General features: G+C 39.8%; 1 protein-coding gene across 2 annotated transcripts in view; it reads right to left on the reverse strand.

Annotated features, from left to right (window-relative positions):
• The window catches only part of LOC139471344 (leucine-rich repeat-containing protein 34-like), a 35,986-nt gene extending 14,160 nt beyond the window's left edge, over positions 1–21,826 (reverse strand). The window contains exons 1-3 of one of the 2 annotated variants that reach the window (XM_071253664.1): positions 21,741–21,826; positions 20,626–20,752; positions 5,637–5,826 (exon numbers count right to left, since the gene is read on the reverse strand). In XM_071253664.1, the coding sequence (XP_071109765.1) occupies positions 5,637–5,826; positions 20,626–20,741 (306 nt within the window). In that variant the 5' untranslated portion in view covers positions 20,742–20,752; positions 21,741–21,826. The remainder of the gene's footprint in view (positions 1–5,636; positions 5,827–20,625; positions 20,753–21,740) is intronic. The other variant, XM_071253663.1, reaches the window with a different exon arrangement.
• Between the last annotated feature and the right edge of the window lie 1,426 nt (positions 21,827–23,252).

Raw genomic sequence — 23,252 nt, forward strand, 5'->3', positions numbered from 1 at the left:
AGAGCCCCCTATTTCTAATTTTGAAAGCGCCCTGAGCCCTTATTACGTCGAATACGGTATCTAAACTTTTGATAGTTGTATGTCATGAAAAAACACTAAAATATTTTGATGCATGTTTAAGAACGTAAAAGCAATGAAGAACGAAGTTTACTTCACTTTAAAACATTGTTCTCTCATGACAGCATTTCTGGAGATTCGAACATGCGCTCGCAACTTGATGACGTTGTATATTGGACGACATTATTTTTGAGAGGGTAGTTACTAGTGAGTTGTTCCCCATAGATGTAGCAGGGCCATGCAGATAAACGTGATGGCCAAAGATCTCATCCAAAAGCAGGAGAGAAATGACAATCGGTATTGGGAGAAAAGGTACAGGTTATCGACGTGAGGATTGTGAGAATATGCGGGAAATACCCACCTGTTCATAAAATGGACTTGTCCGACATTGCCAAGGTCGGATCCTATTCAGGGAGTCATCATTATAGATAACTGTTCTTAAAGCTTGTACTTATTATCAAGATCTTTAAAGAGGCTGTACATAATGTTGACATCTCATATAAGAAAAAAACAAGTCGTGGTCATTGTTTATCGTACAATAAAACACTGCAGAGAGAATAAACCATGAAGGGCTCAAATAGGACAGTTCTTTTTTAAAAATTTAGTTGTTGTGTTTTAACGCTGCACTCCACAATATTCGAATCATATGATGGTGGTCTGTAAGTAATCAAGTCTGGACCAGACAAACCAGTGATTAACATTATGAACATTGATCCACGCAATTGGGTTACCATGACATGCAGTCAATCAAGTCTGACCATCGGATCAATTTAGTCACCTCTGACAACAAGCATAGGTTGCTTAGGACCTGTATTCGTTCCTGGAATCTCCACAGATCATTCTGGTTTATAGGCCACTGAGCTACCCCTCCTAACAAGAGTACTCTGAGAGCACAACATCCCCCGCATGAATTTTTTAACGAGTCAAATGAAGCTCCGTAAAACAGGGGCAGTAACTCTGTCAAAATTTGTTGAAATGAAACGGGACTGCGATATGCGTATCATCAACATGTTGACATCTCGTGTGTAGAGTGTCAGGGATATTCTCTGGAAACTGGAGGAGGAGTTGATTTCATGAAGCTCCGTAAAACAGGGGCTGTAACTCTGTCAAAATGTGTCGAAATGAAACGGGACTGCGATATGCGTATCATCAACATGTTGACATCTTGTGTGTAGAGTGTCAGGGATATTCTCTGGAAACAGTAGGAGGAGTTGATTTCACAAGCTTAGTACCCTCTGTGGGACGGACGGACTGCGCCATGACATAATCCCCCTTCAGCCATTCTGGCCCGACGTGGGATAAATAGCGCATAAAACATTATCAGCATTTCACAGGTTTGCATGTACTATGTGCCACCATCACAGGCGAACACACTATGCGTTTTAGTAGTGATGCGAGTCTATTTTCAGTATGCTAATAAGGCTGTTAATTACTCACAGACATGACCAATTACTACTATGATATTCAATCAATGTAGTGAGCAGACAGCTGAAACATTAAACAACAATTTGCACGGGAAACATTGCTGTTTGTGTGGTGTAATCTGGTAATCCGATAGCTCGCTTATTTCGTTCAGACTGGCACCAGACAGTGGTTGGTTCATTGGTCAAATTATATGTCTATGTGTGTCAGCACCATACCTGTGCTCGTTGGTTTCACCAAAGTGGTAATAGTCTAATACTGGCATCACTTTGGGCTTCATGGTGGTAAGTGGAGTTAAACCCAACTCACTCACTCACTCATTGGTGAAAATTAGCGACTGCACAGCAAAGTGGCAAATGTATTCATGGATGATTGCGGGGCGTGGTGTATATAAACCTGTGAAGTACTGACGATGTATTCACAGGTGACTGAAGAGCATAGTGTATATAAACCTGTGAAGTACTGATGATGTATTCACGGTGATTGCGGAGCGTGGTGTATATAAACCTGAGAAGTACTGATGATGTATTCACGGGGAATGAAGGGGCGTGGTGTATACAAACCTGTGAAGTACTGACGATGTATTCACGGTGATTGCGGAGCGTGGTGTATATAAACCTGTGAAGTACTGACGATGTATTCACAGGTGACTGAAGAGCATAGTGTATATAAACCTGTGAAGTACTGATGATGTATTCACGGTGATTGCAGAGCGTGGTGTATATAAACCTGAGAAGTACTGATGATGTATTCACAGGGAATGAAGGGGCGTGGTGTATACAAACCTGTGAAGTACTGACGATGTATTCACGGTGATTGCGGAGCGTGGTGTATATAAACCTGAGAAGTACTGATGATGTATTCACAGGGAATGAAGGGGCGTGGTGTATACAAACCTGTGAAGTACTGATGTACTGACGATGTATTCACGGTGATTGCGGAGCGTGGTGTATACAAACCTGTGAAGTACTGACGATGTATTCACGGTGATTGCGGAGCGTGGTGTATATAAACCTGAGAAGTACTGATGATGTATTCACGGGGAATGAAGGGGCGTGGTGTATACAAACCTGTGAAGTACTGACGATGTATTCACGGTGATTGCGGAGCGTGGTGTATATAAACCTGAGAAGTACTGATGATGTATTCACGGTGATTGCGGAGCGTAGTGTATATAAACCTGTGAAGTACTGACGATGTATTCACAGGTGACTGAAGAGCATAGTGTATATAAACCTGTGAAGTACTGATGATGTATTCACGGTGATTGCGGAGCGTGGTGTATATAAACCTGAGAAGTACTGATGATGTATTCACGGGGAATGAAGGGGCGTGGTGTATACAAACCTGTGAAGTACTGACGATGTATTCACGGTGATTGCGGAGCGTGGTGTATATAAACCTGTGAAGTACTGACGATGTATTCACAGGTGACTGAAGAGCATAGTGTATATAAACCTGTGAAGTACTGATGATGTATTCACGGTGATTGCAGAGCGTGGTGTATATAAACCTGAGAAGTACTGATGATGTATTCACAGGGAATGAAGGGGCGTGGTGTATACAAACCTGTGAAGTACTGACGATGTATTCACGGTGATTGCGGAGCGTGGTGTATATAAACCTGAGAAGTACTGATGATGTATTCACAGGGAATGAAGGGGCGTGGTGTATACAAACCTGTGAAGTACTGATGATGTATTCACGGTGATTACGGAGCGTGGTGTATATAAACCTGTGAAGTACTGACGATGTATTCACAGGTGACTGAAGAGCATAGTGTATATAAACCTGTAAAGTACTGATGATGTATTCACGGTGATTGCGGAGCGTGGTGTATATAAACCTGAGAAGTACTGATGATGTATTCACGGGGAATGAAGGGGCGTGGTGTATACAAACCTGTGAATTACTGACGATGTATTCACGGTGATTGCGGAGCGTGGTGTATATAAACCTGAGAAGTACTGATGATGTATTCACAGGGAATGAAGGGGCGTGGTGTATACAAACCTGTGAAGTACTGACGATGTATTCACGGTGATTGCGGAGCGTGGTGTATATAAACCTGAGAAGTACTGATGATGTATTCACAGGGAATGAAGGGGCGTGGTGTATACAAACCTGTGAAGTACTGATGATGTATTCACGGTGATTGCGGAGCGTGGTGTATATAAACCTGAGAAGTACTGATGATGTATTCACGGGGAATGAAGGGGCGTGGTGTATACAAACCTGTGAAGTACTGACGATGTATTCACGGTGATTGCGGAGCGTGGTGTATATAAACCTGAGAAGTACTGATGATGTATTCACGGGGAATGAAGGGGTGTGGTGTATACAAACCTGTGAAGTACTGACGATGTATTCACGGTGATTGAGGAGCGTGGTGTATATAAACCTGTGAAGTACTGACGATGTATTCACGGGGAATGAAGGGGCGTGGTGTATATAAACCTGTAAAGTACTGACGATGTATTCACGGGGATTGAGGAGCATAGTGTTTACAAACCCGAGAAGTACTGACGATGTATTCACGGGGATTGAGGAGCATAGTGTTTACAAACCCGAGAAGTACTGACGATGTATTCACAGGTGACTGAGGAGCATAGTGTACATAAACCTGTGAAGTACTGACGATGTATTCACGGGTGACTGAGGAGCATAGTGTTTACAAACCTGTGAAGTACTGACGATGTATTCACGGTGATTAAGTATGGTTGTGTATATAAGTGTATATAGTGTATATATACTGACGATGTATTCACAGGTGATTGAGGAGCATAGTGTATATAAACCCGAGAAGTACTGACGATGTATTCAAGGTGATTAAGTATGGTAGTGTATATAAGTGTATATAGTGTATATATACTGACGATGTATTCACAGGTGATTGAGGAGCGTAGTGTACATAAACCTGAGAAGTACTGATGATGTATTCATGGGGAATGAAGGGGCGTGGTGTATACAAACCTGTGAAGTACTGACGATGTATTCACGGTGATTGCGGAGCGTGGTGTATATAAACCTGAGAAGTACTGATGATGTATTCACGGGGAATGAAGGGGCGTGGTGTATACAAACCTGTGAAGTACTGACGATGTATTCACGGTGATTGCGGAGCGTGGTGTATATAAACCTGAGAAGTACTGATGATGTATTCACGGGGAATGAAGGGGCGTGGTGTATACAAACCTGTGAAGTACTGACGATGTATTCACGGTGATTGCGGAGCGTGGTGTATATAAACCTGAGAAGTACTGATGATGTATTCACGGGGAATGAAGGGGCGTGGTGTATACAAACCTGTGAAGTACTGACGATGTATTCACGGTGATTGAGGAGCGTGGTGTATATAAACCTGTGAAGTACTGACGATGTATTCACGGGGAATGAAGGGGCGTGGTGTATATAAACCCGTGAAGTACTGACGATGTATTCACGGGGATTGAGGAGCATAGTGTTTACAAACCCGAGAAGTACTGACGATGTATTCACGGGGATTGAGGAGCATAGTGTTTACAAACCCGAGAAGTACTGACGATGTATTCACAGGTGACTGAGGAGCATAGTGTACATAAACCTGTGAAGTACTGACGATGTATTCACGGGTGACTGAGGAGCATAGTGTTTACAAACCTGTGAAGTACTGACGATGTATTCACGGTGATTAAGTATGGTTGTGTATATAAGTGTATATAGTGTATATATACTGACGATGTATTCACAGGTGATTGAGGAGCATAGTGTATATAAACCCGAGAAGTACTGACGATGTATTCACGGTGATTAAGTATGGTAGTGTATATAAGTGTATATAGTGTATATATACTGACGATGTATTCACAGGTGATTGAGGAGCGTAGTGTACATAAACCTGAGAAGTACTGACGATGTATTCACGGTGATTAAGTATGGTTGTGTATATAAGTGTATATAGTGTATATATACTGACGATGTATTCACAGGTGATTGAGGAGCATAGTGTATATAAACCCGAGAAGTACTGACGATGTATTCACGGTGATTAAGTATGGTAGTGTATATAAGTGTATATAGTGTATATATACTGACGATGTATTCACAGGTGATTGAGGAGCGTAGTGTACATAAACCTGAGAAGTACTGACGATAAAAACAAACAAAACATTTCAAACCTCAATGAGTTTGCCGAGATGTTGAGCCCCTTCGTCAGTTATGTTGTTGTAGCGGAGGTCGAGGGAAACAACATAAAGGTTGTTTTCCAGGGTCTTGTAGAGGGCCAAACAGTCCGGGTCAGCTAGCCGGCGGTCCGTGAGAAGCTTGTTGTTGCCGGCCAGATACAGGTGCATATTCTCTTTGAAGTCACTAAATTAAATATGGTACACACACATTATTACATGGATTCACCAGGACCTGCTCAAAGGCCGATTATCAGACCCAAGTCTGCAGTAGATATCAGTAAAAATTCCCATACTGGAATTAATCTCAATTCATATTTATATAGTTAGGGTCTGGTCATTTATTAGGGGTGGAGGGTGTGGGGTGGGGGTGGTAGTGGGGTTGGGGGTGGGGGGTGGGGTTGTAACATTTTTTCATGGCCCCCTTGTTTCAGTTTTCGCCAAACAAACATGCAGCGTTAGAAATTGGCACTAGTCCTGTAGTCCTTGCCAAAGTGCCCAACAGTAACTTAAGGTATCCTAGGGACTAGTAGAAATTTGTCATTTTTAAGGGTTTTGCTATATGTTATCATTATAAGGACTAGTGGACTAAATATGTGAGTTTCTACCCCTGACATGGATATATTGTTTCCCTTGCCTAGCTGTTTACTTCTGAATTTAAGAAAATATGAACAATACCAATATTGAACAAAATAATGATTTTTTCCCATGTCGCCTGCAAAAGGCCCTTACATTGGAACTTATTTCAACAAATAGTCCCTTTAGCTAAACAAAAAGACTTCCAGAGCTATTTCTTTTTCTTTGGTGAAATCACAGGTCTGGTCTCCTTACATTTGTCATACAAACCATTACCATACCCATAGCCACAATTCACAAAACAGAGTTACATCCCTTTGACATGCCAGGATTCTATGAATGTGGGTTCAAACTGGTGAAATTGTCTTGGTAATACAAATGAGTGTTGAAATGATACACTTTCACAATGTCAATTCAGGTCTGGATTTGATACTAATTTTGGTTCTCTAATCTGTACCGTGTCTGTAGTAGTCATTATCAGGGACATATTTTCAGCATCATTTATCAAATTAAAACTTGACCATTTTTTTCAAACATACATTCATTAGAGTTTTCAGTATTCTAGTATATAATGGGCATGACAGTATGACAAGCGCTTCATCTTCTGCCACATCTTTACAATTAAAACAAAACAGAAGGTGAAATCTGCATTCTCATATCAGCCAGCTTCTATACAGCGAGGAACCACCCACATCTTTATGTCTTGTCACGATGTGACTGAAATATTGCTCATGTGATGTCCACGTAGCGGATTCCTATAAAAGTTTGCACATCCGTTTTTCGATTCATACCTCAGTGAACCGAAACAAAATACAGTCAATGCTTATAATTAAATTTGACAACGAAAACATTTTTTGAAAATAATATTCTAATAAGAGCCCCCTATTTCTAATTTTGAGAGCGCCCTGGGCGTTTATTATGTCGTATACGGTGGCCTGATGACTTGATTATGACTGCCTTAAAAATGCTGACAAATCAAAACAGAATGACAGTTATCTTCAGCAACCACACAATCACTTTTTGACATGCATGTAACTCTTCGAAAACACTTTTGAGAAAAAAACGTACTGCAATTAAAACGGAACAGAATTTGACTGCATTAATGATTATAATACAAAGAAGATTAGCTCTGCAAAATAACAGCATTATTCATCTTCCTCTCAAGAGTCTCATCCCTCAGTTCCGATAATGGCACACTGTCCCATTACTGACAACAGTTGGATATTGTATAATATTTTCTCCATGTGGGGCAAAAGAAAGTTCGCTTTTTTATGAGTGAGTGAGTATAGTTTTACGCCGCTTTTAGCAGTATTCCAGCAATATCACGACGGGGGACACCAGAAATGGGCTTCACACATTGTACCCATGTCGGAATTCAAACCCGGGTCTTCGACGTGACGGGCGAAGGCTTTGACCAAGAGGCTACCCGACCGCCCCTCGCTTTTTTAAGACATGAAAAATTGAAAGAGCTGTTAAATTTGAGTCTATTAAAAATAAATTCCTGTAAAATTTGTAAAACGTCATTTGTGGCTGGGTAATGAAGACTGGGATAAGAAATGAATTTGCAACAATTTGACCCCAACCATGTTCGAAATGTTGAAAAGATGCAGAAAAAAGCAAATTGATTGATTTTCAAGGATAACATCTCTACGATACCCATCAGCAGTTGTGAAATGGTACTGTATCATGAGTGTATGTGTGTTTAGGAATCACTATCAAATAGTGATGATACCAGGTGTTTACTGGTAGTAACCATCACAAACACATGCAGAGGCAAGTCAACTGTTCACTTGATAACACACAGGAACATATGGTACAAGTCAAAATAGGGAATTGCATTGGACATCAATTTTGTCAATGATGCATCAAATTTGGAAATGTCCCCACAAATCTACCATAAACATGTTGAAAGCTTTACTGAGGCCTTGAATGTTGTAACCTTGAGTCATATGGCAAAAATATGTCATAAATGCCATAAATAAATTGGTAACTTTTTTTCTGTACCTTTTTTGTTCGTAACTTTTCTTCCAGTCAGCATCATGTTAATATGCTGCTTTCACGTATTCAATCTTGACACTAAATATTTTGTGCTATTTGGGGGCCAGGCGAACAAGAAGTCATTGTTATTAACCAGTTCGTGTTTCACTCACTATTATGCAATCAGATTTATATTTATGGGTGTTAAAGTAGTTAAAAATCAGGCCAGGTTTCTGTGAAACTGTGTAAATAACACCTGTTTAGAAATGATGGGTAGGCTGTCATGTATAATATCATCTTACGTCAGGACATTATGGTAATATTTTTGGATCAGCTTTTATTGCAGGAGGTTCTTTTAATGAATTAAGCCCCAAAGAAATCTTGTTTTTTCACAATCTCATTCAAATCAGATCAATTATTCAGTTATGATCAGTTATGGGTCAAGATCAAGGACACATTCATGGGAGGTCACATTAAGTCAACTTTAAGTGAACTTTGACCGGCCAATCAAATGAATGATGAGTGTGTTCTTGAGCCAATCAGATGTCAGCTTTCTAAAATGGTTCAGCTTCATTTCTTTGCCACATTTATTCCAAAATTTTGATCTTGGAAGAAAAATAATGCCACAGAAAACACATATACTCTTGATAGTACACCTTTTAGCTGTCAATGCTCTTGTGATCAGTAACAACAGGATGTGTATAATATCCACCTCAAAATGATAGTGCTGCTTTCTGAACTTGGTGTTTTTAGATTGTCTTCAGGATACAAAATTCAACACCTGAATGAAAGAGCGCAAAACCTCCACCATTAAATCAGACAGTAAATCAGCCATCACGGACCATATCAACAACTGTCCTGGGGTGCGTTGCAAAGCGCCAATCGCTTGTAAGCGATGTACAGCGATTCGCCTTACAACAGTGCTCTAACTTTCAGCCGCTTGCAAGCGAAACAATCGCTGGCTGAGGGCGCTTCGTTCTCAAACCAAAATGGCAGCTGACTGACAACGGAACAAGAAATTCTAGACTGGATCAACAAGGAAATGAGCAAAGATAGCTAACACCCCATCATCCTCAATCTGCTCCACATCTTCAAAGTTTTCATAAATCTCATCAGCTCGTCATCGAGCCTCTTTTATTACGTTCTTCATTACGCGGATGGTCAGGCTCGCTGACATGGTTGATGCATGTCATCGTATACCAATTACATGGATAGATGCTCATGATGTCAATCACTGGATTGTCTGGTCCATACTCAATTATTTACAAACCGCCATCATATAGCTGGAAGATTGCTGAGTGCGGTGTTAAACAACAAACAAACAAACGTCAAGGCAACCAAGCGGTAGTTGTGCCGCCATTTTGGAAGAGTGCGCAAGCGCTTCGAACTGTTTCAGATCCCGGGTTAAGCGATGAATTTGCTTTCTCTAAGCGATTCGTGGCTTGCAACGCGCCCTTGATCACAACATCTGGGACAACGTCCAAATCCTCTCCAACAACCTCCATGATTTCACTAAAAGAAAACTAACAGAAGCAATCCACATTCGTCACCACAAGACATCAATCAACAACAGAGATCAAGGCTATTTCATCCCATCCGCCTACTATGAAGAACTGATCAAGCAATAATCACTTATCCTGTTTAATCGGCCTCATGTCCCATTGGCTTCCACCTATGTGTTCTCTGTCCATCGTGTTGTGACAGTATTGTCCCCTTGTCGTCAACACCTTACCTATGTTCTCCCACTCATATATGCAATTGTTGTTACTGTTAATCCTCTACTGTTATTCCTCCCCCTACTATATATAATCTGTACTAAGTCCCCCGGGGATCCAAATGAACTCTATTTCTTTACCTACCTTAGTTAAGTTGTTTGAGATACTCAATAGCTCAAACAACTTAACTAAGGTAGGTAAAGAAATAGAGTTCATTTGGATCCCCGCCCACGTAGGAATCTTTGGAAATGAAAAGGCAGATAAAGCAGCAAAATTATCCCTTAAACTCCCAGAAATAAGCTTAAACTTACCCAGCTCAAAATCAGAAATCAAAAGTGTCACTAAACAAAAAATCAACAAAAAATGGCAAAATATATACCAAAACTCAAATAGCCAAATCAGGAAAGTACTCAAAAAAACCCTAAATAAACCCAAAATACTAGACCCATCCAAAAAAATCGACAGAATAATTACCAAACTACAAACAGGCCATACCAAACTAAATAATCACCGTAAAATAGCTAAACTACACACAACAGGAAACTGCCCACATTGCAAACAACAAGAAACACCAGAACACGTACTCATTCACTGCACACACTACCAAACACACCGAACAACACTACAGACCACCCTAAATCTTAAAACCGGACTTACACTAGAATCAATCCTAAATCCACAAAATGAATTAGAAAAATTCAAAGCCTTAGGCATATACCTAATAAAAACAGGACTAATTAGCCGCATTTAAACCCCAAATAAAATATTAAAACCAAAACTACCTTATTTGATAACCACCCAACACACACAGCTCCCTTAGTTCGTCCCCCACCCACTCTTGGCATTCTTTCCAAATCTCAAAATTTCAAAATTACTATATAAGCAACCCCTAAAGCCCCCCTCCTGGGTTGCACAAACTCACTTTTCCCCTTTTTTGAAACACATTAAAAGGCCTGGCCGGGCCCGTGTGCGACATACGCTTGCAGTCGGAAAGCGCACGTTAAATCTCCAATATAAGTAAGTAACCCCCAATCAATCTTGCTTGACAACGGTACAAGGATCTATACAGAAACGTCGCTTTTTACAGTATTAAAGAAGTTGTTATCCATAAAATTGTGTCTACCTTGCCATCCGTCAACTTCTAAGTAATGCCTATCAAACAATTTATACAAAATTCAGATATTCTGGTTTATATACTGCACTCACTCACACTCTTAATTAAGAAGCCTTGATACGGATTAGCTGATTAGAAAGTATAACTGGCGCACCCTCCTAGGGGCATCTTCCCGAGGCAAGAGAGCTGACTATAAAAGTCCAGTTTCCACCATTGCCGAACTAGGCTGGTATTATGGAGTTACATTTTGGCTGGACTAACGAGTCTATGCATAGTCCAATCACATTCGCTTACCGAAATCGAAATCTGGTTGGTAAACTGCCGTGCAGATTTTGGTCGATTGCAGGATTTGCAAAGCATGTGCACCGCCAACTCGTTGTCAGCAGATATTTTCCAAATCTTTTCATGTATTTAATCAAGGTGCTCACGTGATTTGATGCATTTCGCGATGTAAGACCCGTTTTATCACAATATAGATCTTGATTATCGATCGGATCATCTTGACTGGGCCCCACCATTTTGTGTGAAGCAAGTGATACAAGAGGTTGAATCTGATTGGTCCATAGGAGAGGCATAGAAGGGACATAACTGGTAATAGCCACTGGTGGCGCTACGATCAAGTCCAGTAATTCCAGCCTAGTTCGGCAAGGGTGGAAACTGGACTTTTAAAGTCAGTCAACTCTCTTGCCTCGGGAAGATGCCTGGGGGGAGTTGTCACACCTTGATGCAGAGAGGTATTGTATCACAGTAAAAGATTTGAATGTAATGTAGGGATGTCATTGTTTATCGCGTTTTTGATAAATTTGTGCTAATAATAAAAAATATATCACGATAAATGCTGACATCTCTACATTGAAATCAGACTTTTTAGTATCAATACAAATGTATCAATATTGATACTAAATTAATAACTGACTGCCACAGAAATGTTTACATGTTAAGATTACCAGGTAAGATGGGGCATAAGATAGCAGAAACTTTGAAACATTTAATATATCAGCCCAGTTCATATTTAGCATTAAGTTCATTAATTGCAGGTCTAGATAGGACATTGCCATGTGTACACCTTTATAAGATAGCTACGCGATAAATCACAAAGTACAACAAAGAATGGTTTATTTCATGACAAAACATTGTTTTATCATGACGTCATTTTTTTGGGATTTCGAACATGCGCTCGCAAGTTGACAATGTCGCATATATTGGGCAACGTTATTATTTTTGAGAAGGAAGTTACCAGTGAGTTGTTCCCCATAGATGGAGCAATGCAATGTAGGCCAATGCAGATAAACGTGATGGCTGAACGATCGCATCCAGAAGCGGGAGAGATATGACAATCGGTATTGGGAGAAAATGTACAGGTAATCAACATGAGGATTGTGAGAATATGCGGGAAATACCCACCTGTGCATAAAATGGACTTGTCCCACATTGCCCCAGGCAGATTCTATTGAGGGAGTCATCGTTATTAAAATACGGGTAAATATTTTTAAAGCTTGTACATAATGTTGAGATCGCAAGCAAGAAATAAACGACTTGTGGTCTTTGTTTATTGTACGATAGTACACTGCAGGGGAAATTAACCGTGTGTCAGACATGCTTGTGACGTTGATTAGGATTATTTTGCATACCATATTCGACGTAATAAGCGCCCCGCTCTAATAAGCGCCCACGGCGATATTTGCTAATATATTGGCTAGTGAACAATCTCAGTTAGCACCCTTTCCGATCAATGTACACAAGACTTATTTATTTGTGTATAATATGCACTCGTGTGTTATACGCACCCTTAATTATGGGCACTTAAATCCTGGATGAATATACATGTCGTATATAAACATTTCAGGTTGTCAGCATAAATCACCAAATTTACAACTCTGTTTTTTTCACCAAAATAATATTCCAATAAAAAAACCCTAATTTTGAGAGCGCCCTGGGTGCTTATTACGTTGAATACGGTATTACTATATGTGAGGGATTGGCGTATTGTTCTTTGTCCAAAGTGACAAAAATGAGTCAATGTTGCATGGGAATATACAAGTTTGCTTGACAGACAGCTGGAAAGACAGACAGACAGACAGACAGACAGACAGACAGAACCTAGTGGAAGTGGTTGTAGTGTATTAGTGCCCTTGAGCATCTTACCTAGCTAGTCTTAGGGTGAGGCCATCCTTCTTCGTCTTACTTACTTACTTAAGTTAGAGATTTAACATGCGCTTTCCGACTGTAAGCGTATGTCGCACGCGGGCCCGCCAGACCATTTAGTGTAGTTCCGAAATGGGAGAATAAAAGGAGGGCGCAACCCGGGAAGGAGGTTTTAGAGGTTGCTTATATTGTTATTTTGAAATTTCTGAGATTTGGAATAGGTGCCAAGGTGGGGAGGGGACTAAGGGAGCCGTGTCTGGTGCGTGATTGCTGGTTCATGTAGTTTTGGTTTTATAGGTGTATTGTGTGGTTTTAGATACGATTGATTGGACCTGTTTTATTTAGGCATAAGCCCAGGGCTTTGAAGTTTTTTGAGTTATTTTGGGGGTTTAGGATTGATTCTAGAGTGAGTCCCTTGTTTAAGTTTAGAGTGGTTTGTAGTGTTGATCTGTGTGTCTGGTAGTGTTTACAGTGTAGGAGAGCGTGTTCTGGGGTTTCTTGTTGGGTGCATTTTCATGTTGCATGTCGTTTAGCTAATTTTAGTTGATTGTTTAGTTTGGTAGGGCCTGTCTGTAGCTTAGTTATGATTCTGTCGATTTTTTTGGATGGGTGAAATACTTTTTGTTTGGTTAGGGCTTTTTTAGAATTTTCCTTATTTGACAATTTGAATTTTGGACCCATGGTTATATAGCCAAGGTCAGCTGACATGGATTAAGTCATAAAGATGAGTAACAGTTAATTATTGAGAAGCAACATCGTAGAACAGCTCGTTCACGCTGACAGTAAATGGACAATACAGTGGAGATAAGGGTTAACAACGGGGATTAGCATCTATAACAAACGACAATTTAGTGATTCAAGACACATAAATGTCATGGCTGGATGGTAATTAGCCTATGGAATCAAAAGTTCATCAGGACAATGGTTGTCCTGAATCGGTTGCTATGACAACATACATGATTATTTTGACCAGGTTAGGTTGGATAGGTTACTCGGTTCACGAAAACAAAATATGTGAGTGAGTGAGTGAGAGAGAGAGTGAGAGGGAGGGAGAGAGAGAGAGAGTGAGTAAGTGAGAGAGAGAGAGTGAGTGAGTGAGACAGTGAGTGACTGAGTGAGTGAGACAGTGAGTGACTGAGTGAGTGAGAGTGAGTGAGTGAGTGAGTGAGAGAGAGAGAGAGAGAGTGAGTGAGTGAGTGAGTGAGTGAGTGAGTGAGTGAGTGAGAGAGAGAGAGAGTGAGTGAGTGAGTGAGTGAGTGAGTGAGTGAGTGAGTGAGTGAGAGAGAGAGAGAGAGAGAGAGTGAGTGAGTGAGTGAGAGAGAGAGAGTGAGTGAGTGAGTGAGTGAGTGAGTGAGTGTGGGTAAGATGGGCTTCACACATTGTACCCATAAGGGGAATTGAACCCACCACGTAGAGTTGAAACTGACAGCCCTCCTTTATACTCTGATTAAAGAAACCGCCTTTTTAACAAATGCACACAAGTAGTATATGGTTTCATGTCTTCTAATGATGTCGAGAAAGTTAATTTTATTTTGTTGCATTTCTGAAATCACATTTTTATCTGCCCAAACCTGCTTAAATATCTTAAAACATCGTACTGCCAATTTGTATATATACTTGCCCAATATTTGTCTAACTACAGCATAGTTCCTGTATTCTATTTTAAGTTAATTTTACTTTCGTTGTATTTCATGTAAAATACTTTCTCGTAGTTCCGTATGGAACGGCTCAATATTCTAATGTATTTTATCTTGTATATTTATTGTTTGTATAAAATGTTGAGGTGAGACTTAAATAATCTATCTGTCTGTCTTATTTTGTGAACTGCACATTTTTCACAATAGCATGTGAAGCGTTTGCTCTTAAACGTTTATTTCTTTGAGACAACAGAGTGCGCTTATTCATTCAGAACATTAGGTGAGATGGTGAGGTGAAATGGTGAGGTGAGATGGGGTTTTACCATCGCGTTCAACTTCAAGATTGTTGCACTTATATTGTAACATGCATGAGCATGAGTATGTGGCATCTTGTACTAGCGCCGACTAATGCCGATTTTCATAGAGCTAGCTCACTGAGATACCATGCCACAGTTTAACATGAATACCCCACAGTATCCAGAATCCGAGCCGACCAGTCCTTGTGTTAGCCCTCAATGCCGAGCGCCAGACAGGGTAACAACAAGTACCATCTTTTAACGTCTTTTGGTATGACGCGGCCGGGGATCGAATCCACGACCTTCCGCTCCCTGGGCAGATGCTCTACCACTGGACCACGGAGGCAGTCGAGAATATGAGGCAAATATTTATCTGGTACATGGCATCTTCAAAGTAGTAGAAGCAGTCGAGTCGGGAATGAGAACTGTCGGATGATGCCAGGGAAGATTTGGGGATGGGGTTTGGGAAGGTGTTGGAAGAAGAAGCACAGGAGGATGTCGTTGTCTGCCGAAAGAATGGACACCTACATGGGGAGGAGGACATAAAAAAATGACACAGTTCTATTTTTTCAAGAAATAGAGTTGTAATTTTGAACGTTATTTAGGGACTGATGATTTATTAAAGGGAGGGTCAGGGGAGGGGGTCATGAAAAAATGTTATTTGTTATTTGTATTATGAAATGTATTTGGGGGTGTCATGAAATGGTACATATAATTTGGGGGGAGGGAGGGAGGGAGGAGAGGATCAGCAAAACACAGTTCCATGACGAATGTCTCTCTTAAGGCCCATGCTTTCGTCTAAGGCGCCGCGATTCAATGTGCAGAGTTGCGTACCTTGGGCACGCCAGAAACCTATGATTGTGGGTTCGAATCCCGGTTCCCCCCAAATATGTTTCTAGGTTTGTCAGCACCATACCCGTGCTCATGGGTTTCACCGAAGTGGTAAACGTCTGAGACCTGCATCACTTCGGGCTTTCCTCCCACACTAAGCTGACACGCCGCGATATAATGGAATGCTGTTAAAAGCGGCGTTAAACCCAACTCACTCACTCACACTCTAAAGACATATTCTTTACATTATCATGGTATATCCAAAGATCAATAAAACAAGACTATCCCTGAAGCTCATTAGTTGTGCTACAACAACCATTATGAGAACTTTGTGCTTCATCTATTATACAGGAGGAAAGTAGAAACCAGTAATCAGGTCTTCCTGTCCTCTCCTGCGTATCTCTCGTTATCATATGAAATATATGTGGGCAACAACCACCGCAGTTGTCAAAGGCACTGCTAATTGGTATGGGGGGGAGGGGGGGTTGTATCAAAAAAATACATTGCCACAGAAAAGTCTTGACAACAATGATTATGCTACTGTTGAAAATCAATTGCCTGCCACAAAAATTACATTGATGCCAGGTGTTTTTCCTTAAAATTCTTTAAAAATTCTTTAAAAATTCTTTAAAAATATAACTTAGTTATATCTGGTTTTGCAGGTGTAGCTGCAAAAATATCAATCTCATTAAAATCAGGTCTTAGTTCTCGCAACCATTAAACAAAGATCTGAGGACATCCGATTACAAGTCACTTCAGAACGACCTTTCATGAACTTTGACTGATGGATTGACTGAGAAGCAGTCGACATTAGCCAATCAGAAGGCAGCTTTCTCATGCTTTATGGCACTAGTTTCAAACTGGCGACTACACATCGAAAAATATTTTTACAAACTCTTAATTAAAAATTTAAAACTTGGAATGGCTAATAGATTGACTAGATTGTATGGATTCAGACCTAGAGAACGTAACTGTCGTTCGGAATACCACTTTGAGGTTGCATGATTAGAAAACAAATTCCGACTGTCACTTTCTTGATCTGGTAAGCGACGCTCTGATTGGTCGGATGAAAAGTCGTTCTTCAAATCTTTGTTTGGCGGTAGCGATACCTAAGATGTGATTTTAATGAGATTGAAAAAATATTCAATCTCCAGACAAAATTCAAGGCACCAAAACTAAAACCAAAACCAAAACGGTCAGCGCCTATCACCCTGAGATTCAAATACTATTGTCTCTAGATCTGTATCATCGGTGACAGGTAGCGGAGAATCATACGGTGATGAGAAGATCACAGGCATTTATCACTTTGGCACAAAAACAAGCCTTATAGCACGGTGCTGAAAATAATGAGCTGCAGAGCAATCAGCGGATCCTGGCATAGTAAAGGCTTGTAACTCCTGATTTAAACTTTTGCATTGCACCAAGTATTTAGTGAATAGAAACGGCTCTCCCTGTCACTCGATCGTCTGACAGGAAATGGTATATTCAATACATTTTCATGATAAGCAGAAAGCCTGAGAATCATGTGAATATTGACTGAAAATACATACCAACATATGCACAAAGAAAATTCAATCTCATTAAAATCAGATCTTAGTTCTCGCTACTGCTAATCAAAGATCTGAAAACATCCCATCACGGGTCCCGACGCTCTGATTGGTCGGATGAAAGGTCATTCTGATGTGACGTGACGCAAGCTAGGGACCCCAGAAACCCCATTAATTTTGAGTACTGCAATTGGTAATTTTCAGAGCAATAACACTAGTAGGCGATTTGATTAGAATAATTGTATTTTACTTTTTATAATCAGTGTCAATATTAATTAAATGATTTTTGAATTTATAGAGGACAGTTGGTCAATCCCATTTAATCCCATTTAATCCCATTATGTCTTGAAATGATCTGACATACTCATGTTCATAAGTGGTGAATTGTTGACCCGTAATGGGATGTCCTCAGATCTTTGTTTAGCGGCAGCGAGAACTTAGATCTGATTTTAATGAGATTGGACATAGGGGCAATGGCAAGATCCCCTTGACTTGCATTCATAATTTGAACACTTCAAATGAAATGCATTCACCAAAGTCTGGTAGAAGAAAACAGAATAAGATACAATTGTTTGTTTTTAATGATTTTAGTTTTGTTAAACATTAAAGTTGTAAATAATGATGATGAGTATATATATTACATATAAAACAACAGCATATCAAACATATATATCAGGACAATACACACAGCATGCAACATAGACCTTTAATCCGCAAACAATTATAAACATTTGTAGAATGTGAAATGTGTTCAACATGCAGTGTTAATCCAGGGCCAACGCAAACCAGACACAACCCAACACAAGTACTCACCCGCGGTTAGCCCAGCTATAGAAATATATTCACAAATATGCAAATAAATATAACACTTAATTATAAAAAAAGATTGAAAATAAATATAGACTATACAGTCCTAAATCACAATATGTGCTCAGACAAATATAAGCTGAAATAATAAAATAATTATTTTCAGGCAAAACTTCAAAATATTTAGGATAAATGGTGGACTTTCTAAGTTTGTTTGTTGTTGTTTGTTGTTTAACGCTACACTCAACAATATTCCAGCTATATGACAGCGGTCTGTAAATAATCGAGTCTGGACCAGACAATTCAGTGATTGATGTCATTAGCATTGATCCACGCAATTGGGTTTGATGACATGCGTCAACCAAGTCAGCGAGCCTGACCACCCGATCCCGTTAGTCGCCTCTTACTGCAAGCATGGGCTGCTGAAGACCTACTCTACCCCGTATCTTCACGGGTCTTGTCTGACTGGTAGTCTTAGCAAGATTGATTCATGTACATAATTTAAAACCTAGTTTGTCTGATAACTAAAATTTAATGTTGCATGTCAACTGAGCCATTAATGACTACATTAATTAATCACTTTGTTTGTCTGTTTGTTTAACGCCGCACTCAGAAAGGTTCCAGCTGTATGATGGTGGCCTGAAAATGATCTAGTCGGGACCAGGGGTAGACACAGCCGCTGGTCCGTTAGTCCAAGACTATTAAAAATCTACATGGACTAGTTGTTTTCTCCCCAAATCCAGTTAGTTTGCATAAACCACTGGTCTGAGTGAGTGAGTGAGTATGATACTACGCCGCTTTTAGCAATATTCCAGCAATATCACACCGGGGGACACCAGAAATAGGCTTCACACATTGTACCCATGTCGGGAATATTGAACCCGGGTCTTTGGCGTGACGAGCGAACGCTTTAACCACCAGGCTACCCGACCTCCCCTCCACTGGTCTGAAATGAGCTGTCGAGTAGTTTGATATGACCAATGGTGTCTACCCCTGTGGACCAGACAATCTAGTGATTCACGTGACCAATGATATGATGATATACAACCAACCACGTCACCGAGCCTCACCAGTTGTGTGGATCGATGCTCATGGTATCAATCACTGGATTGTCTGGTCCAGACTCGATTAATTACAGACCGCTGTCATATAGCTGGAATATTGCTGAGTGCTGTGTTAAACCACAAACCAAACCCTACATGTGTCTGTAATAAAGTGTGAATTTGGTATGGAAGTTAACAAGTGTACCTAGTACAATAACATATACAGTTACATCCTTCCCTTTTCATTCTGACTAATCAGTTAGATTTAAAAAAATAATATCTTATAAAGTTAAATACAGTACTTTTAATACAGACCAGCTCACATCATACAGATGCACTCATGGCTATGGCTTGTATTCTTATTTCGTGATTCTGCTGGAAACAAATCGCAGTAGGACATTCTCATTTTTTATCATTTTCTTCACCGGACATACCTCGGTATATTCACCAAATGTAAAGAAAATCTTTAGTGTCCTTGAAAATGATCTGAAACCCCAGTAATTACTGCAAGGTGTCACGGAGATGTTGTCTCATTTGTAATTAATGTAATCAGTAACTGATAGATTGACTCACATGATAAAAAATCAGTTAGCTAACTAAGTTTGTTTTATATGACTTGTATAAAACTTGCTAAGATTAAATGAATGCTAAGATTGACAATTTGCCAAGCCAAGATAACTAAAGCAAACAACTTCAGTTATGCAGAGCTACAGATAAGCAGCATATTTGCGTAAAATACCCCCCAAAAATAGTCAAACCCAATTACTTTCAATTAAATTGCGGACAGAAACGCATGAAGGAAAAACTCAAATGTATAAAAACAGCTTGCGTAAATACCCAATGAAGCTTTTTCAGCATGCATACAAAAGGGGCAAATTTCAGAAACACAATTTCGAGCTTATTTACTTTCCGAGTCAAGCCTACAGTATATATTTAGAACAGTTATATACATCTAAAGCAATTCATCTTTTTTTCAAATCTTAAGATGTTCACTAATTTTGGGAAATACCCAATAGAGTGATGAATAGATGAGTGAAAAAATATTGGTTACCCAATGAAAAATGTAATAACCCAATTAAAATAGAAACCCTAGAGTAAAAACTCAAATCCTCAAAAGATTATCTGGAGCTCCAAGTTATGAAATTGGTTAATTGTTGAAGGTTTGGATTAAATTATCCAGTCCCAGATTCTTGGAAGAATGAAGCTTTTATCATGTTCATCAATAATCAAATCTGTTAAATATCCCTGTCAGTCTTATGTAATTTCAATTGAAAAAACTGCTTCTTTTCATGTCTTACATGACAGTCTCCTCCTTTTCTTTTTCAAACATTTTGATGATGTATGGATGAGGTTTGATGTCCATGTCGCTGCACGTGGAGTCATACCTAAAGGCTGTTGTGTGGATGTCAGACATGATCACGTCAGCTGAAATAAAGCAGTAAGTGAATGAGGGAAAGTTGTCCTGTATTATCTAGGGCTGGGACGGGTCAAAATTTACTACCCGGGTACCCACCACCCTATTACCCGACCCTAACCGGGTACCCGCTGTAGATTTTTAGAGATTGGTACAAACTGTCCAATTTGGAAAAGTTTGACTGTAGCCCTGGCAAAATGTATTTAGATACACGTGTAGGAAGATCCGCTCATGCCTACACTGAAGTTTAATGCATGAAGTTTTTGTTCAAACATATAAAAGTCAGAAGAAATGGGATATTAGAGACTTATAGTGTAATCATAGAGTTTTAGATAATTTTTGTCATCAAACAATATATATCACGTGACTAACTATGGTTCCGGGTAGTCCTGTGGGTACCCGGGTCCTACTCAGTACCCACCCGACCCGGGTACCCGAGTTACCCGTCCCAGCCCTAGTATTAACTGGTTGGTTCACATGATAATGATCAGGCCAAAATGAAAAATACTGTTATTTCAGACTGGATATACATGCCCCAAATCACCGTTAGAAATTGACACCAGTACTATAGTCCTTGCCAAATTGCCCAATAGTTAGGGTATCATAAGGACTAGTAGAAATTTACAGTTTTTAAGTGCTCGCTATCGCTTTGTGATTGTAGCCTAATTTGTTGGAAACTAGCTTTGAATGAATTTTTTACTGTGCCATTCTCGAGTATTCAGACAATGACAACGAAAACCGTGGCATTTGGACACTGACAGCTAAACATACATCTTAAAAATAATTTGGTTCATAAGATTAGTTGTCTGCTGAGTTCTTTTGGTGAAAGATATTCAATAGGTGAACTGATGTTTGTCTGAAGTCGGATTTTGACTTCAGGAAAATCGTCTGCTACTTCTAAACATACTTTCTTACAAAGAAACAAACGACAATCTCATTATTTCCACGTAAAAATAAGACGCAATAAGCACAGACAAGAGATCGACCAGTACAACTTACAAATTGTGTTTCAATCGCCCTCTAAAATAAGCAAAATGCACAAAATGTGCTGCTCACCGTTCCTCGTTGCTACAACAGTTTTCAAAATCTCGTCTACTCTCGCAGGTTCCCGAAAGGGCCGGTCACTCTGGACGAGAGCTCACATACCACTAATAATTGTTCTGGGTCAGTCTTTTCCCCCATTGCGTATCAATACGCCTATTTGAAATCTGAAAGGCGGAGAAACAGCGGCGATATATATGCGCACAATGTCATTTAGAAAGTGGTCAAATGTAACAAATGTTATGATTGGATAACACGTTCTTAGTAAAGTACAGATTCTCATACAAGCGATTAGGTGCCTCACTTTGGCGATGTGGCATGGGTTCAAATCCCGGACGGGACTCAACTCAACTAAGTTCGAGAATCTGTACTTTACTAAGAAAGTGTTATCCCAAATGTAACATTTGACCACTTCCTAAATGACTTTGTTTGTTCATAGCCTTCGGCCAAGGGGGCCGTGCCAATTTACAATTGTCAGAGGGGTATACTAACGGGGTCATAATATATGATGGTACTGTATAAAATAACCTTTTATATTGTACTATCACGCCGTTAGTGACCGTTTATATCATGTTGCTAATTTTTGCTTTACAAGCCCCTGGGCAATAAAACATGGGCCAAGTATTTCAAGGTTAATTCCATTACTCAATATACTAATGGTTCACATCCATCTTGGTCCCTATCTCGTTCTTAAGCCTACACAACGAAATCCGAAACACAAATTTCCATTTTTTTGTAATCTGTAACTAATGATATCGAGCCATCAATACATGCTCAATGTTATGTGAAACTTCTTCGTTCCATGTTCGCGTTCGACAATCAGTGAGCTTCCAAAGAAGAGTTATTTGATGTTGCCATTAATGCCTGACGCATGGCAGCAACCTCTTTGGAACGGCTATTTCATAATCTGTGTGGGTGGGTGGGCGGATGAGGGAGATGGAGGGGGGTTTGTTTAGAGACGGGATACATTTTCTCCCGTTGTATTTCTGTCAAAGATGGATCCGAGCAATTTTTTCAGGACTTCAAGTAGGACTATCATCATCATCATCATCATCATCATCATCATCATCATCATCATCATCGTCGTCGTCGTCGTCGTCGTCGTCGTCGATGATGATGATGATGATGATAGTCCTGCTGATGCAGCAAACATTATATATATATATATATATATATATATATATATATATATATATATATATATATGCATGAATTCAAATCACAAAGGCCTGGGTCAGGAAGGTACGCATCTGTTGCATGTCAACCATCTCCAAGAATAAATATAGGCATTAGGCATACAATAGGGGAGGAGAATAAGAAAATTGTTTTTATTATTATGTAAAGCCCGTGCCACCTCTCCACGTGATTTTCCAAGTTTTTAAAGAATTTGTTTTAAAATCATGCTTTTATCATAGAAACAGTAATTGGTAATTCAGGTTTTTTTCTTAATGTGATTAACGCATGACAAAG

The sequence above is a fragment of the Haliotis cracherodii genome, unplaced genomic scaffold, assembly GCF_022045235.1.
Source record: "Haliotis cracherodii isolate W230 unplaced genomic scaffold, xgHalCrac1.p SCAF_22, whole genome shotgun sequence".
NCBI classification, from domain to species: domain Eukaryota; kingdom Metazoa; phylum Mollusca; class Gastropoda; order Lepetellida; family Haliotidae; genus Haliotis; species Haliotis cracherodii.